The 17,899-nt window shown below is 49.7% G+C and overlaps 1 protein-coding gene across 1 annotated transcript in view; it reads left to right on the forward strand.

Moving 5' to 3' along the window:
• ECT2L (epithelial cell transforming 2 like) overlaps positions 1-17,899 on the forward strand; it is a 73,173-nt gene that overhangs the window by 40,766 nt on the left and 14,508 nt on the right. Inside the window, exons 9-16 of the mRNA XM_077143310.1 lie at positions 1,774-1,866; positions 5,429-5,611; positions 7,309-7,412; positions 8,779-8,880; positions 13,192-13,278; positions 15,149-15,363; positions 16,052-16,199; positions 17,754-17,827. Coding sequence (XP_076999425.1) covers positions 1,774-1,866; positions 5,429-5,611; positions 7,309-7,412; positions 8,779-8,880; positions 13,192-13,278; positions 15,149-15,363; positions 16,052-16,199; positions 17,754-17,827 — 1,006 coding nt within the window. The remainder of the gene's footprint in view (positions 1-1,773; positions 1,867-5,428; positions 5,612-7,308; positions 7,413-8,778; positions 8,881-13,191; positions 13,279-15,148; positions 15,364-16,051; positions 16,200-17,753; positions 17,828-17,899) is intronic.

The following is a 17,899-nucleotide window of genomic DNA, read 5'->3' on the forward strand; positions in this document are numbered from 1 at the left end:
GAGGAGCAGACCACAGATTCCATGCTTCCTCCCTTAGTGACACATCTGTGACCTCAGGCTCACACATCTTTTCTTATCTTCAGATAATTGCTCCCATTTCAGTGCTGCTACACACTGCTTATGACACTGTATTAGAAGTGCATACTATGTGTCATTAAATGCGAGACCCCTCTCCATTGCCAGGAGAGTGCTGGGCACACAGGCATGTGTCAGGGTTTGCTGAACAAATGAATGGTAGAAATGAGAGGCCGTGCGTTTGTGCTGGTGACTGAGACCAGAAGCTGTGCAAAGCTCACGCCCCACACCTGTCATAAACAGGTTGAGTCAGGACTCCCTCACTGGTCTTCCTTATCAGAACCCCAACTGTTCGGGGGTCCACCCTGCCCAGGCAGGGTGCCTGGGGGTCTCTGGGTGCCAGCTCCTTCCCAGCTCCAGGGTGTGTCCCCAGTAAGAACCCAAGGCCACTCTGTGCCTGTTGGGATGCTGGTCCAGAGGTGGACTCAGGACTGAGCTGGCCTGATCAGGCCCAAAGGAAGGGCTGCTCTCCCTTCGCTGGGGGAGAAGTTTTCTCTCTGCCCCCTAATCATGAGCAGTGAGGCAGTGCCACAGGGGCTGCTGGCAGCCATCGGACTGGGGGGTGGGGGGAGCCCCGAATCTCCAGCCCCACCCAACCTCAGGCACCACAGTCTGCATTTTAACGAGCCTCCAGGACCAGTGCTGAAAATGGCAGAGCAGAGAGAAGGAAAGAACACAGGATGCTGGTGACTTTGCTGAGCTGCCCTGAGCCTGCCCTGCCTCTGTTTTGTGAGACTAAATGATATAAAAGGATGTTTTCCTTGGTTGTTCAATCCGGTTGGAACCTCGTGTTCTAGGACTTGAGGCTGAAAGCCATCTACCCGCTAAACTCCTGTAGACAGTTTCATAAACGAAGGTCCAATGCGCCGTCCAGGAGGTGACGCAGAGTCCACCGAGTTGACCCCAATATTTCACCGAGGAGGGTGCTGACGCCCTGAAAATCCCCACGCCCAGACAACGGCAAACCGGGGACTTTACTCCAGGTCTCCCAACTCTGAGCCCAGTGTCCTTCCCACTACTTGTGAGAGGGCCCTGTGGAAAGAGGACATCCAACCTTTTCTGAGAACAGAGAAATGTTTACAAAGTTGGTTAGGAAACTTTCTGAAAACATTGGACACCAGTAAGCAAGGGCAGCCTCCTGGCCTGTTCTGAGCACCATCAAAGGGCCTTGGGGTAATTTTATTCCTGGACAACAGAGAATTAAAATTCACGCCCCACTATAAATACACAACCCATTATATGCATTTTGTTCCAAATGCTTCTGCTATGCCACAGAGGGGGTGGACTTTACCCCACACTCAATTCTGACCATTGTATTCCATTGTACTTACCACATTTAAATCTGTTCTCTTTGAAAGAGACATGCTTTGAGGCAGAATGTTTTAAAAATACACAAAGAATTCCCTTTTTCTTTGGGTTGAGTTTTCCAAATTCGAACACAAGACCAGGTAGAAATTCTTGCCCTCTCTCTTCCCACCCTGTTGCTTTGTCCTTATAAGTGAAGTGTCTGGGTGTCAGCATTTTAAATGATTTTTGTATCTTTTAAAATTATAAATGTTTTTTAAATGATAAAATGTTTAACAGGGTACTCCAGGGAGGGATCTGGCATGAGGAAGAGAACTGCTAGTGACCTAGTAATATGCAGCAGTTCCATGCCAACTTGTGAGTAAACTAATGAAAGTGTTTTTGGCTGTGCAGAGGCTGGAATGGAAATCCTTTCTCAGCTGTCTCAACTGACCGGCACCTTATTCACAGCCCCCATGGGGATTGCCGCTGGCTCCTACCATCACAGTAAGTGGGTGGGGACCCCGACTGCTGCACCGCCTTGCACCAAGCCCGGGACAAACCAACCAAGGAAAGCGCAGTGATTCATTTTGGTCTTTCCCGGCACCCATTCCTGCCTCTCACTGCTTTGTTGAAAGAGTGCCAGCTCTTCCCAAGCTACTTAATCTCATGTCACTCAGTCTTTTGCTTAAAGGGCGATCATTCATTGCAAACATTTGCTTCAAACTATCCTTTGCAAAAACTCTGTTGAAAACATCTTTAACAGCTGAGAGCAGATTTATAGTTTCTGTTCAAGAGAAATATTAAAGATAAAGAAAACCTTTAAAAGACTTAATAAAATATACCCAATACGTTATGGTTTCATTTGGAAAAATGAAAGCACTACAAAGATGGCAGAAGGGGCTCCCTTCAGTTCCATTTCAGTAGCCTTATCTGAGGGGGAAAATAGTCAAAACCAAAGACACCTGAATGCAAACTCCCATTTCAATATTAAAGCTACAAATCCTGGGTCAAAATGAAACAGTGGCTGGCCAAGGCGAGAACCAAATTACTTTGCTGTGGTTAGCTGATCATTTTCCCCCCTAAAACTCCACTGTCTCCTCCCGGACAGAGCTGAGAGCCAGGGACTCTCCACTTAAAGCCTTGCTTCTCCAACCCCAGTTGCCAAGGGCCTTTAGAGACTGGGGGGAAACTGGAATGATTTTGAAACTTGTAAAGGAAAAGGTGTAACGAAAATCCCGTTGACCTAATGTAGTTTTTTGTTTGTTTTAGAGCAAGTAGGTGAGAAAATTGTTAAGTACACATACAAAGAAATCAAACCTGGGCCCTCTCGCAAGTAAAGCTGGAAGCGAGAGGCAGGAGGCAGTGTGGGCCACTTGCTTTTATAGATTAGCTTGACTTATTTCCCTCCCCCTTCCTTGTTCAGGGCTCTTTCTCCTCCCATCCCCTCTCCCCAGGGTGGTGCTGGGTGGTAGACAGTGCATTTGGGTGGGTCTGTTGGGTCCACCCTTCTCTGTAGATGACTCACTCAGGTGGGGGTCCTTTTGCCTCAGATGGGTCGCTGTCACTGGGTGATTCCCTTGAGTGGGCAGCCCCCAGGCAGGGTGTCGGTGCTGACGCAGGGTCCACTGACCGTGACTGACCGTCCCTGTTCTAGGGCTCCTTCACTGTTTATTCTTTTCCCTCTCCCCTCCCTCCCTGTTCTATCCTGCCTCAAATTCCCCCCTCAGAGAGTTCCCGCCCCTTAATCTTAAGGGGTGCTGAGGGATGAGGGTCTGTCTTCTGTAGCTGCTTCTGGCTTCTCTGGGGGTATAGGCCCTGCCTGATGGCTGTGGAGCTCTCCGGCCACCTCATGTAAGTTGAGGAGCCCAGAGGGACGGTTGGAACAGCTGAAAGTCTTCACATCAGCATTGGTTGGCATGAAAGTCGAGTCTGGGAGAAATCAAGTTGGTGAGAAGCTTAAAGGTGCAAAGGCCCATTAATAGCAGGAGGATAGAAGTGAGAAGGCCGAGGAGATGCATTAGCCAAGTGAGACCAGGGAAGAGGGAAAGGAATGGCCATCTTTCCGTTCCAAGGGCGTATTTTGGCTGGGTGGCTCCTTCCTGCTTTACTGGGGCAGAAGGGGTGCATGTGCTAGGTAAAGGAATGAGGCTTAGAAGGGGTTTGATTGATTCGGCTGTGGCTTTAGCTGCTGTGTTGACCAATTATTCCCTTGGGAAATGTTGGTATTATTTTTGATGGCCAGGGCAATGAATTACTGCTATTTTTTGTTGGTAAGAGCCCAGCATTTAAGAAATTGAATGTTTCTTGCTGGTGTGTAGTTGAAAGAAAGCTTCGATTTTTCTACACTGCTGCGTGAACATGCAGGACACAGGCGAAAGGTAGTGTTTTCCCTTTTTCTAGTTTTAGAGCTCAGGTGAGGACAATTAGTCTTGCTTTTTGCACTAAAGTCCCTGGGGCAGGACTTTGACTTATTAAATTGGGAGCCCTTGTTGCTTAAAAGGATAAAAAGAATTCCCCAGGTGGGGAGGTCCAATATTTCGTGGGATTTTGTTTGTTTGTTTGTTTTTTAGTTTAAGGGACTTTGCAAATTATATTTTTATTTTTTGCTTAAAATACTTTGGCTCTGCTTTTGGTCTTTCACAGAAGTTAACGTTTTAGAATGTAAACAGTATTATATCTATCTTAGTCCTAACTTGATTAGCATCATTTATGTGTTGCTGTATGGGATAATGCTGACTTTTAGAGCTGGAGAACCTTTAACTTTGAGTTTTAGGTGTTATGTAGATATTTAAAGTTTTAGGGAACTATTAGGTTATACAAACAGCAAAGCATTTTAGAATTTATAAATAAAAGTTAAAGCTTAGTAGTAAATGTGATTGTGGTAAGAGCTTTTAGTGTTAGGATAGAAACAGTTTCTAAATATATGAATAACATTTTACCCTTGAAAATTTAGCTAACAGAAGGATAAAAAAAATCTCTCAATTATTGTAATACTTCATAAACACTTTAAGGTTATATATTAAACTATTTTAGCACTTTATTTTTATAAGGTGAGAGAACAAATCTTTTGCAACAGCTTTCCTTTAAGAGTGAGAAGACTTGTCTTCTGAAACAAAGGCTGATAAGGTCAACATAAACATTACAAGGATCTTACTCTGATATGCCAAAAAATTTTTATCTTTTAGACAAAGTACTCAGATGGTTAAGAAAAACTTTTATAACCTTTCATTAAGAGTAGACTAACATCGGTCTTGGCCTTTTTTGGCTAAGATCAAGTGTTAGAGTAGACTAACAATTTACGTAATGTAATTTTGAAGAAGTCTCTTGTTAATTTTATTTTCCATAGCAGCCTTTGGCCCTGCCGAGAGAGGCTGTGGTCCAGGATGCTTTTGGCAACATAGAACAGCCCTTTTCCTTTTCCTTCTCTTCCCCTCCCTCCTGCTGACCTCTTCTCTTCCCTAGCCTCCTCCTAAAAGATAGTTTCATAAAGCTTTTCACTCATCTCTCAGTAAGGCTGGGGGAAGAAAGCACATAAGGCTTTCTCTGCACTCAGGACAGAAAACAAAATTTAATAAGCCATCATATCACTCAGATGAATTGATTGTCAAGGAAAGAAATGTCCATTAGCACCCACCACAGTCACACAGGGACACTGGAGCGAGGCAGTGGCTGGACATAAGGGGTGAGGCTGCGAGGCTGATTCGCAGTTGATGCTACGGGGAAGCCAGGCCCAGTGCGGTTTTCTCGTATTTTCTCCTTTGACGTGTAAAGAGAAAGCAGCAGTGTCCTATTTAGCTGCCTGCTCTGCTTCCCACCGTACAACCCAGCAGCTGTTTAAATTTTTTATCTCACATATGCCCACCCTGGTCCTTCAAAGAGTAGGTCGACCCTTGAAACTTGAAATTCCTTTTGGAATTTGTGATTCCGCCTTTGAGAGCAGACTCTGGGTGTTTTTTGTCTTCTGGTGAGAAAGGATAATAAATCCGTTATAAATATGATGATGCGTTTGAACAAACCCTGCCCCTGGGCTCAATTCTGCGATAGTAACAGGAGAACCTGATGTCAGTTCTTGGCAGCTGGCTGGGGCCACTGGGGGAAGGACCACCCCCCACCCTCTACTTCTGCGAACCCAAGCTGCAGTTCTGGTGCAGCTTCACGGACTCCCTGGAGGACACCTTGCAGGCGGTGAGAAGACAGCTGGGCCCGCTGCTGCAGGAGCTGCAGAGGAAGGTCTGCGGCCGGCTGATCGGTGAGAGCAGCGCGCGGCTCCTCTTGCGGGCGGTGGCTGCCTCCCAGGGTGATTCCACTTAGGAGTTCTGCAAGGGCAGCGAACTCTGCAGCCCCTCCACAGGACTTTATGTCCTCTGTCGTCCGCAGCTCCTTTCAAACATAGCAAATACCCACGGAGCTCAAATCAGGTTCGAAATGCTGCAGCTAGTTCTTGTTTCCACATTTTACCATATTATTAAACCCTGTGTGAGGCAGCCACTGACCGAGACAAAATTCAGTGTTGGCTGAGCCAGAGAGCCCTGGTTTGCTCTAAAAGTTGCCCCCAAACAGTAATTCTCAGGTGACAGCGCCCATCACTTCAGTGGTTCCCCCAATGCCTTGTCATACTTCAGGGATTCGTATGACAACGCTTGGGGGAACCGAAAAATGGGATTTGGTGATGGGCTCTGTGGTCCTTTGTTGATACTCTCCCATGTCGCTGAACCTATTTTCCCATTTCCATTCCAACCCCATGATTGCATCCGCATGACAGTCTTCTGGAAACAATTTCCTGTCTCAGCCGTGGATTTTCCCCTAAGTCAGTTCATTATTTAAAATGAAGTATTTTTGCCATCTAGGCAAATAGGTTTTCCCCTCATCTTCAACTACTTATTTAATTTCCCCCTAACTCTGCCATCTGACTAAAACACTGTATCACCCAAATCACTCTATACTATAAAATATTATATAATATATAATTGTGACAGTACTATCTGTTAGATATTTAACGATGACTGCTTTCCCTTTGTCTCTTTGTCTGCTCTGGTCTTTACTTAAGGTGTGTTAGACACACGAGCTGTAGCACAGGTGTGTGTGCACAGGGATTCTGTCAATATGTGATCTCTGTCTCTTCACATAAACGCCTCCAACAGTGGGACGCAGGTTCTTGTTTTTACATACTACAGACTCGATCCATTTAGTGAGTGTTCAAGATTTCAAAATAGCGACAAGGCTATAAACAGGTGATAACTTATTTCTCCTAGTTCATAGAGATTAAGGTTTCTAGGGAAAGGTGGGACGATAAACTTTTTAGTGATTGAAATGTTTTGTTGAAATACACGTAAGCAACGAAAACTCAAATAGGAGAAAATTATTTTCCTATAAATGCATGTTGTTCAAAATGTAAAAGAAAACTAAATAACGTTTCTGTGTGCGTGTTTCTATGTAAGTCTCGTGAACTTAAAATATTTATAAATTGAGCACAACGATGAAGGGCTGTGTGGAGGAATTTGGGGTGGGCTTGAGAACCTAAACGTTAAATGTTTCAGGCTCCTTTTTGCTTAAAACATTTCTTCTGTATTGAAATTTCATTCAATCTTACTGTTGTCTGGGTGGGTATTTTTTCTTTCTTTCTTGGTGGGTACTTTTAATATGTTGCACTTTTGGTTGCTTTTGACCTTTTTTTTTTTTTAAATCATGGTAGATAATCCTCATGGCAGAAGAGGATATTTATTCTTGTTCTTTACATTTTTACTCACAGGAAAGCAACTGTGAGGATTGAGCGTTTCCTTCTTTTTTTTTTTTTTTTTACATGGGCAGGCACCGGGAATCGAACCCAGGTCCTCTGGCATGGCAGGCAAGCATTCTTGCCTGCTGGGCCACCGTGGCCCACCCACTGTTTCCTTCTTGCTCGCAGCTCTTACAAAAATGTCAGAGCATGTGGCCTTGTATTCACAGGGCAGTTTATGTTTGACAGCATGAGCGTGGCCAGCATTCTGGAGATTCAAGAGACTGCCCACGTCCTGGCAGACGGACTCGTGGAGCTGTCAAGAGAAAATTCTGTGAGTGTTTCTTTAAAGAAAGCAAAGCACAAAGACCCCCACATTTACATATATTTTAGAGTTTGCATTATTAGGTTTTTAAAAAATTTTTTTGTGTTTTTTTTTTTTGGCATGGGCAGGCTCTGGGAATCAAACCCAGGTCTCTGGCATGGCAGGCAAGAACTCTGCCACTGAGCTACCGTTGTCTGCCCCATTATTAGTTGTTATTATTATTATTGTTTGGGCCAGTTTATCCCTTTTGGGGCAAAATTCCTTGGGGAAATTACATCCATTTCTGAAAACGGCCATGGAGAGACTCTGGGGTCAAAATGCATGAGGGACCCAGAAGAGCAAACGAAGAGCTCATTTACAGTGGATTGTATCCTGCACCGTTTATGGTGTTTAATCTCCGTCAGAAGTGACTTCTTTAAAAAAAAATATGCTGGTAGCTTTGCATTTCACACAAACATTATCCAACAGTTAAATCAATGAACAGTGTGAGGACGAACTGAAAAGGCATGGAACTGGGTATAAAAAGATGAAGGGCAAAAGGGGCCTGGGACAGAGTGGGAGGAGGGAAGGAGACACCAAAGCTCAGAAAAAGCGAAGTGGCAATCCGATTGGGGTGGGTGGAGAGGCCTGAAGCCCGTCCTCTGGCGTGAATCTCCGAGGCCCGCCCAGTGGAGGCAGCCCCCGGGCCAGGGTTGCCCAGGATGACAGCCAGGCTAGCAGGGGCCTGAGAAGGCAGCTCCCCTCGGGGGGCAGCGGGACCTAGGTGGGGACAAGGAGGGAAGGGGGCGTGAGGACACTGAGGCCATCCCAGCGCCGGGGTCTTGGGTGTCCTGGGGGAATCTGGAGCCTTCTCTCCCGCTGGAGCAACTGGACTTTGCGCGTGAATTCTCCCAGTCCTTGCTCACTTGCTCTCTTCTCATTCATCATCTCTCTGCTCCGGGTGCCTGGGCCAGCCCCGCTGAATGGAGCAGGAAAGTCCTTCCCGAGGACTCAGCCTGGCAGTGCCCTCCCCAACCGGCCCACAGGAGCTCTGCCCATAGAAAGGCAGGGATGGCCACAGGGACCCCTTAGGCCTCGAGAGATGCCGCTCCCAGCTGCCACCCAGTCGGCTTGGGACACCGGTAGAGACCCTAGAGTACCTCCTGGATTGCAGAGGTGATTAGGCAGAAAGTCCCATTGACTGACTCGAAAAAAGCAGCGTCTTTATTTTTCTGGGGGATATGAATTAACTACATAAAAAGTCAAAACTGTCCTAAAAAAAAAAGAAAAGAAAACCAAATAAGTAGTATTCTTTTTTCACTGCACTTTGCTCACCTGTACTTCAGATGGATGTTTAAATAGAACATTTTTTTGGGGGGGTGGGGGGATTTTTCAGGACAAACCTCTGGAATTTCTGTCATCTTTTCTGCTGAAGAAATGCAGTAAAAAGAGCAAGGATTTTGAAGGGAATGCTCTTCCGTCAAAATGTGACCCAAAGGTAAGTTGTCGGTGCATTTCCGCGCCCTTGCTTCTCTATCTAGTTAGACCCTGGGGGGAGGGGGGTCTTAACACCTGCACTTCCGGGGCGTGCACAGCCTTCTCTAGGTGGGAGCTTGCTTCTGGAAATCTCTCAGGACTGCCTCCCGGCAGAGGCCGGTTCCTTAGGGGGTTAGAGGGTGGCCCGGGCGTGGACAGTGGAGGACAGCAGAGCCTGCCCCTTCCCCACCCCACCCCGGGCTGGCGGTGGTCTCAGCACCCTGCAGCCCTGGGCACCTTGGCGGAGCAGCATCCGGCTCTCGCTGCTCGGGTCTGCTCTAGGGAATAAGCCCCACGGAGCCCAGGGCCCAGGTTCCAAATCCTTCCTGCGAGGTGCCTGCCTCCCTGGAAACCTTGCGGGAGCTCTGCCGTCCTCCTTATTCCAGAGGGTGAAGCTGTCATCTCCACCCCAGAAACGCCCCCTCCCCGCCTCGGGAGCAGGGAGACTTGAAGAAAGCTGGACAGACCACACGGGCTTCCTCCTCTGAAATGTTTGTTTTGCATTTGAAAAGCCTGAGGCTAGCTGAGAACCATCTCTCCCAGGCCTGGGGAAAGGTCACCAGGCAAGGTCCCTTGGGGACACTGTCATTCTCGGCCCCTAAGCTTCCTCTACCAGATAAAACCCACACCAAACTGTCTTCTCAACTCACTGCTGACCTAGACATCTGATCACGCTCACAAAATAACTCGGAGCATTTGGGCCTAAAGGTGTCTCATGACTAGAAACCGGGTTTGCGGTTGTAACAAAACCACAGAAATGCAAAACCTCCTCCTGCCTAGGAAACTCTCTCATGGTTTTCTTTCTTCCTTTTTAAAATCAAATTAGAGAAAACACTTGTTAGATTCTCATTTGGTTTTCTAGTAGTTAATACTTATGAGCTTGTGCACAAAATCCATAAAAATAAATCTGGGGACGCCTAGGAGGAAAAATTGCAGCTTAAACGTTGGTGCTGATTTATGTTCAACTAGAAAATCTCATTTTCTTCACATATTGGGGTTTGTGTTTAAAACTGAATATTCATTCAAAAAAGCACCCTGACCCATGTCCAGAGGAGCAGGAAGTGAGTTTCTGCCAAGACCATTGTTTAAAAGACCCTTCCGTAGAGGCATGTTTAACAGGGCTTGCCTGCCAAATCCAGGATGGTGGGCACCGATGTACACGTGTGTGTGTGTGTGTGTGTGTGTGTGTGTGTGTGTGTGTGTGTGTATACCTATCTCTCTCCCTCACATCTATTTGTTCGTCCGTACATTCCATCCATGCATCCATCCATGCATTCATGCATCCATCCATCCATCCATCCATCCATCCATCCGTCATTCCATCCATCCGTCTGTCCGTCCACCCTGCTGCCCTCCCAGTGCTTCCTCCTGAGCTGTGGGTTCCTGCAGACCCTGGGGCATGGACCTTGGCCAGGACCCTCCCTATCCCCGAGCTCAGCCATCATTTTCATGACGGATTCTGGCCCCTAATCCAGGCAACGGAGCCTTATCTGGAGAAGCACCAACAGCGGCTAGACCAGGATGTCTCTGGAAGAGGCAGTGCCTGCAGAGCTCTGTCCTGGAAGGAATTTCCTCCCTGGTGGTCAAAGGCTAGCTCTGCAGACTTCTGACACCCTCCCCATGTGTCCTAGGGAGCCAAGGCAGAGGCCACCGACCCCAAGCAAACAGTTTTCTCCTAAATGTGCAAAGTCTGTTGCCCCTGTTACTTCCTCTGAAATCATCATCAGAAATAAAAATAAGCATGGGATGGCACCTTAATCTAAAAACAGGCTGTGAAAATTCTAATAATTAGACATACAATGCAAAATGAGAAGTTGCCGTTTTTAGGTTCAAAGAAAATCACGACATTAAGCCAATTTCCTATCCACAAAGAAGAATTTATTTTAAAAAGTAGCTGCTGATCCAGATGGCAGAGTGAAATGGTCCAGGGCTCCACTCCCCCACAGAAGCTTCGAACAACCAGCAGGAACGGGCAGAAATGGCTTTCTTGACGCTCCAGAAAACAGCGAAAGGTTTGCAGTAGCAGGACAAGTGCCAAGTCAAGAAAAAACCATCTTGAAAATGGTAGGAAAGGCTAGAGACACCCGTGCTGGCCTCTCCGTTCCCCCCCATTCGGCGTGGAGCCGGCTGCTGCTTCCAATGCCTCCTAGTTCCGGAGGGAGCACAGTAACCTCGTGCTTATACTGTGCCCACGTCTGCCTGTGCCAGTCTGTGGCTGGAAGGGTGAACAAGGACATGAGTTATAAGCTTACTGTCCCAGAATCTGCCCTGCACCTAGTGGCATCTCCCAGAGCTCTGTCACAAGAGTGCTAGAGAACAGGCCAGTTGCAGCTGCTCAGGACAAGGGTGAGCCAGGTGCAGGACACAGGGACGAGAACATTTGTATCCACATAAACAAGGAAATTCCTCGGGCCATGTTCACATGCCCAGGACAAGATGCACCCACAGAGAAGACTGGGGAAGACACTGTGTTTGCCTTGGGCTGTTCTCTAAACTCATTATTAAGATAGCTAAATTCTGAGGGAGAGCACTCCCACAGGACAATCTGCAAAGACTGGGAAAGGCATTTTCTTTCATCCTTTTTGTCATTATTCTTATTAGCACCTGGCATTCCAGGAAATGTCTATCATAACACTGACTGGTTACAAGTTTAGGGAATAAGTACCAGAGATAACACATTAAAGCAGCAAAATGTGCAGGTTGCAACAAAAGATTGCAAGCATACAAAGATGGAGGAAGCAAGGGGCCATGCGAAGGAGAAGATTAAAGCACCGGAGAGGAGGACCAGACCTGGGACATACTAGACAAAAACTTTGAAAATAGTGACTGCTCCAGAGCCAGACTGAAACAAAGCCCCAGTGTAAGGGAGAAGCTTCTAGAATAGCCAGGTTGTTCTTGGGTTCATGCCAACAAGCTGTGTTTTCATACAGAAGTTCTCATGTGAGCCTGCACAGCAGGGTGCTGTTCCAGGGAGGGGGTCTTCTCCTCTGCAAGGCCCCGATACGATTCTGCACAGTTTGGGGTGCACTTATCTCAGCCTGGACCACTGGAGTCTGACTCCCGTTTTCCAACTACAGCCACGGGGGTCTTCTCTGCGAGGCCCCGATACGATTCTGCACAGTTTGGGGTGCACTCATCTCAGCCTGGACCACTGGAGTCTGACTCCCGTTTTCCAACTACAGCCACTTCCAACCTGCACGGCAACTGGTGTCACCACTGACTCTTCCAAGTTGCCATTGCTTTACCATGAATATGCAACACTACTATTCATGCATTTATTTTTTTTTTTAAAAAAGAGCGTTCCACTTAGATGGAAATGTTAGATTATTTGTCAAAATTCAGAGTAGCATTTCCCCTGAGAATGCGCATGTGGCAGGCTGGTGCTGGGCATCACACCCTGGAAGGACGAAGCCCCGACTGCACGTCTCTCCAGGGCAGAGCGGGCTCAGCAGAGCCTGGCCTGGGCTGGGGGGGAGCCGGCTGGCCACAGCACGGAGCCCCCGTGCCTTCGAGGCTGGGCAGCCCCAACGCATTAAGTGCATTTTTGCCTGAAGAGCGGAGTAAGGCTGGGGCGGTCTTGGTTGCCCGTGGATCGTTGTCTTCGGGCATCACCCCTAGACCTCCAGGTTCTCCGCTGTAGCTTTATTTCTCACCGGGAAGGACAGGGTGATGACTTCGTTCATTGTGTCTCTCAAGGTCAGCACAGGACCAGGGTCCACTGCTAGAGCGGACCGGCATCCGGCAGGCAGTGGGTGGGGCTGTTTGAGACCCATTAACAAGAACCATTAACAAGGAAGGGAGGAGGGAGAAGGTGCCGTATTTCGACGTGGAAACAGGTGTAGGAAGTTGCATGACTTGATTAGGACATATTATCATCAGGTGAAAAGAGGAGTGAATTTACAGTTCTGGCATCTTAGTGTTTTTGCCCTCAACGGACACGTGATGGACCAGCCGAGGTCCAGGCCAGTGCCCACCCATGGGCGGGAGGTCGGGGCGGGGGAGAAGCTACTGCTGCTGGGCACTCCCCTGGGGCAGTGGGAGACCCCCAGTGAATTTAGTTTCTCAAGTAGAATGAAGTTCGAAGGATGCTAGAAGTTATTTTTTAAACATTAAATTTCCCATAAGTGAGGCATCAAGTTTGTACTTAATTCTTTGGGTCGACGGAACGCAGTGGAAAGAGCTGACGGCAGACAGCTGCCGAGACCGGCTCTGGAGCAGGGCCTGTGTGTACACGGACCTGCTCCAGATAACCCAGGCTCCGTTTCATCCTCAGGAAAGCAAGGCCACAGAAGACAATTCCCAGGACGCCACGCTGAGTCTCAGAAACAAGGGTCTAAGTGTCGGGGAGCTGGTGGAGGTGGTAAGCCAATCGATTCACAGTACACATTTTCCATGAGTTTACAGTGGAGCTTCAGCCTTTATCCTGGGTCATCTCTTTTGACCTTGGAAGTTTCTTCCAGGGGAAAAAAAATTAATATAATCAGGGGGAATCCAGTTGGTAGCATGTCCAGTGGACTGCTAGCCTGTAGTTAAGCCCTGGCCTGAAAAATGTTGGGTCCAGAAGACAGGAGTGAGCTGAACTGAGAGTATGGCTGGCCCAGAGGTTACTCTGTGATGCTCCAGTATGATCGTAGGACCTAATTCAAGGTACGGCACCAATGTAAAGAAGCACAGATTCTGATGGGCCTGCCAAGCTGTGGCCTGAACCTAAAGGGGAGCATCCTGGGGACGATGCGGCCGGGGCCTGTCGGGCTGTCACCCAGCCACGTGCTGTTCTGTGCTTCTGTAGAGCACGTGTCCCTTTAGTCCCACAGTCCCTCACCACAGCCCCGTGCACCTGTGTGCAGCCACGACTCATGGATAAGGAACAAAGTTAGGAAAGCTAAATGGCCTCTTAAGGACAGGCAGCTGGGAGAGGATGGCCTGGACCCCAGCTGGACCCCACTTGCTGGCCGCCGACCACAGGACCAGGGAGCACTCACCACCAAAGCCACTGCGGAGGGAGGGGTGTGTTCACAGAGCACAGCAGGCAGCTGTCCCATCTGACAATTGGTGATAACATCTGACTCGGCTTAAAGACATCAGTGGAAGGGTTGACAGCCAAAATCTTAGGGCACAGCGATAATTTGGATTATTTTGGCTCCATCGTTGGTTAACTCTAACATTTAAAAAGAATATATATGTGAATACACAGAGATCTAGAAGGTGGGTGGTGGGCCAGCTGCCACGGGGGAGCAGATGGCTTTTCAACTCTTAGCTGTGGCTCGTTGGCATTGTATGCAGACCGTGCGACTGAAAGGACAACATAAATAACTAAGAACCGTGCGTTTCTAGGATTTCACACGGGGTGTATTTCCTTATTTTTCTCTTACATCATTTTTTACATTTCTGCCCTATTTCGTGAAATTATAGTGGACTCCCCTTGACTGAAGATCACGCAACACTCCCTGTCTTGTCCTCTTTTATTAGGGGCAGCATGGGACATACTTAGGGCAGGAGGGAAAAGAGGAAATGGTGCTGGGAAAGTACGAACAACCCTCAGCCCAGATACAAGACCACTGCCATTTTAACACCTAAATATTTTAATTGCTTTCTATGGTAAAGTTGCTCATTTGATGATTTCTTAAAAAAAACAGATAAAAGAAAAGGAAAGGTCTACTCTCCAAAGTGAGAACTGATTTCTCCCCATGTTGACAAAGCACAAATAATATCTGTGTGTGGAATTTTCTCTATATTAAAAATAAAATGGGACTTTAAAATAAGAAAACAGGGAGGGCACCTGGCAACCCGGCTACTCAGGAGACAGAGGGCGGCTGTCGCCAGGTTACATACTTTTCCAAATTCTGGAAAGCAGAGCTGAGTTTCAGATTTCTGTAAGGTGCAGGTGGGAGAGGGACAGCTCAGCTCAGTTCTCCCATCTGCAGGATAATCAATAAAACGGCAGGGCGGGGAGACGCGGGGAAACTCGCAAGGGTGCAGCACCCAAAGGTCCTTTGTGGCAGCCGAGCCCTGCCTCCTCTCATCTCACCTCTCTCCAGCCGCACCTGGCGCCGCTCGCCTGACCCACACTGGGCGGTGGCGGGGAAGGTCTCCACGTGCCGCGCTGTCCACCGCGGCTCTGCTGGGGGCTGGGCTGGCCTGGGGGCGCAGCGGCCCTGTGCTGGTGCCCGGGAAGGGGGGTCTCCGAGCGCCTGACCACTGAGTCCGTCCACTCCGCGGCTCTTCCGCAGGAGGGGGCGCTGCAGGGGGCCTGGGCCCAGCCGCGGGCGCGCGTGGCCGGGGAGCTCCTGGCGAGCGAGAGGAGGTACGTGCGGGCGCTGGAGACGGTGCGGGCCGTTTACGCGAGGCCGCTGGGCGCCGCGCTGGCCTCGGGCAGGGCCATCCTGAGCGCCGCCAATGCCCACCTCATCTTCGCTGATGTCCTGCGGGTTTTGAGTCTCAACAGGTAAAGCGGGGACTCGGGTTTCTAATGATATTCACGCAGGGGGAGGCTCAGTCCTTCTCGGCCACTCTTGGGGCGCCTGATCACCCCAGATGGGAAGAGACCCCCGCCCCGCCCCCCCCTCCCCTTGGATCCCTCCTGGCTTCCCCAGAGTCCGGGAGGGGCAGTGCTGGAATCAGTGCAAGATGGAGCAGTGGGGAAGGGAAAGAAGCACAGAACGGGTTAGGACCCTCGGGTGCTCTGCGTAGGGACCCCAGGCTGGGGCCCAACTTGACCTTCCAGTGTCTAACATGTGAGAGGGCAGAGGGTCTCCACTGCGGGGGGCCCTCTAGCTAGGTTCCAGCAGCGGTCCCCCACCCCCGGGATGAAGGAAGGAAGGGGCCGAGGGCCCCCCTCCGAGCTCCCCAAGGCCTGGGGTGGCAGAGTGAGGGTGACATCCAAGGGGACATGGGATTGCCCCCCAGGACCGAGGGAAACCTTCATCCGCTACCCGGGTGCGTGGGGACGGGGCGTCCAGGGCAGCCGAGAGGCGGCCTGGGGTGGAGGGCTCGGACTCAGGCCCCGAGGGCAGGAGTGGGATTCCACCGCAGCCGCCTGGCCCCCCAGCCCCTGGCAGGCCGAGATGGGCGGCGCCGGCCCGTTCTGTGTCCGAGTTGGTGACCGGCTGAGGTTGTGGGCTCTCCCTCTGCAGGCAGCTTCTGGCTGACCTGCGGGACCGACTGCGGGGCTGGGGCCCGGCCCACTGTGTGGGGGAAATAGTCGTCAAGTTCGGAAGCCGGCTGGGCGTTTACACCAATTTCTTCAACAACTACCCTGTCATCCTGAAAACCATTGAGAAGGTGAGCGGTTGCGCTGCCGTCCGGTCACCGTACTGGGCCTTCAGGGTGAGAAAGGGCGGGCGCGCGTGTGCCGTTCAGAGACCACCAGAGTCACCCGCGAAGGGGGCCTCCCGACTCTGGTCTCCGGGTCTCCTCCCGCACTCTGCCAGCCCCTTGGGGACAGGGGCCCGGACCTGTTTGGTTTGGACCACAGGGGCCCATATAGAGCCCGGCATGGAGCAGGGAACTGGGCGTTGAACTGAACTAGTGCCCACAGCACCGCTCACCCCTCCAGCCCCTCCTGTGCCAGGGCTGTGGGGACGACATCAGCAATTGGGTAGAAACAAGATCGGTTGCTGCTTCCACCTGTTCCAGCTATCCCATGTGGCCCTGGGAGCTCAGCTCCCTTCCCTGGGAGAGGAACATCCCACTGAGGAGTAGGAGTTCCTTTGGCTCACACTCCCTGGAGAGTTCGTGATGCACATTTTCTCCTGCCGTGGCTGAGGCCAGCTTTGACCCTGAGCAGGAGTATTCAGCTCCCTCCTGCCGCCCTTGCCGGGGTGTCCGCTGATGGGCCTGAGCCCCCTCGGCCTCTCCTCCCCTGCAGCAGAAGCAGTGGGAAAGGCCACCTGGCCTCGGGGCCGTCTCTCCCACAGGTCACCTGCTGGGCCCACCGGCCTTACCTCACCTGGTGAGCTGAGTCACTGCAGGACCACGTGATGCACAAATAATGCCATCTCCTAGTGCTGACCTTGAGGTCAAAAATTGGAGTAAAGCATCATCTGTTATTAGAAATAGATAGCTTTCTCCTTCAGTTTGTCCTTCCAAGGCTGCTGGCCCTCTTCCTACAAATAGAGCCCACATTTTCATAACCATGGCTAATAATGATTCCTGTGTTATCAGCATAGAAAAAGTCAATATGCAGTAGCTATTTACATTATTGAAATCAGTGCACATTTTCACTACTGACATCTTTAAGGCATGCACCTACTTTCCGTGAAAGGGGATAACTCGTGGGTGCTCTCATGGTGATACATGAATACATTTGAAAATAGAAATTAGGTAGCGGAGAGCACCTTTGTAATGTTACCATGGAAACCATGATTGACAGCAGTTTTCCAGCCGAGTACCAGTGTTGTCTCTTACTAGACAGGAGTGACAGTTTCTGAGTGTCATGCACATGGTGTGCAGGACTTTTTTTCCTCATTGCAATCCTATGAGTTAGGGACAATGTCCATTTTATAGGAGGATACTGAGGCTCCGAGAAGGGCAGTACTTGACAAGTTTGCAGAGGCAATCAGTTCCAGTTCAGTTCTATCTCTCTCTGGCTGTCCCCTGCTCTCATGTGTTTAGGGTGATCCATCCCATGAGTATGGATAGGTCTAGAGTGTAATTACCCACTTAATTAATATATTAGGAAGATACCGATGGCACCAAATCATGCCGGGACTGACGGATGTAGAAGCAGCCCTTCTGCTTTGCGTGTCCCATAGCGCCTGCTTGTTGGGTGGAACAGAAGGCGGGACGCAGTGATGTCATAAGCCAAGTTCTGACTATCTAATATTTGCCTTTCAGTGCAGAGACATGACACCCGCCTTCCGAGCCTTCCTGAAGAGGCACGATAAGACCGTTGTGACACAGATGATGAGGTGAGTCCTCAGGGCGCTGGCTGGGCCATCGGGATGCTGGGACCTCCAGAGGGAGACCAGCCCCCTCCCGCT

Source organism: Tamandua tetradactyla, chromosome 25 (assembly GCF_023851605.1).
Source record: "Tamandua tetradactyla isolate mTamTet1 chromosome 25, mTamTet1.pri, whole genome shotgun sequence".
Taxonomy (NCBI): domain Eukaryota; kingdom Metazoa; phylum Chordata; class Mammalia; order Pilosa; family Myrmecophagidae; genus Tamandua; species Tamandua tetradactyla.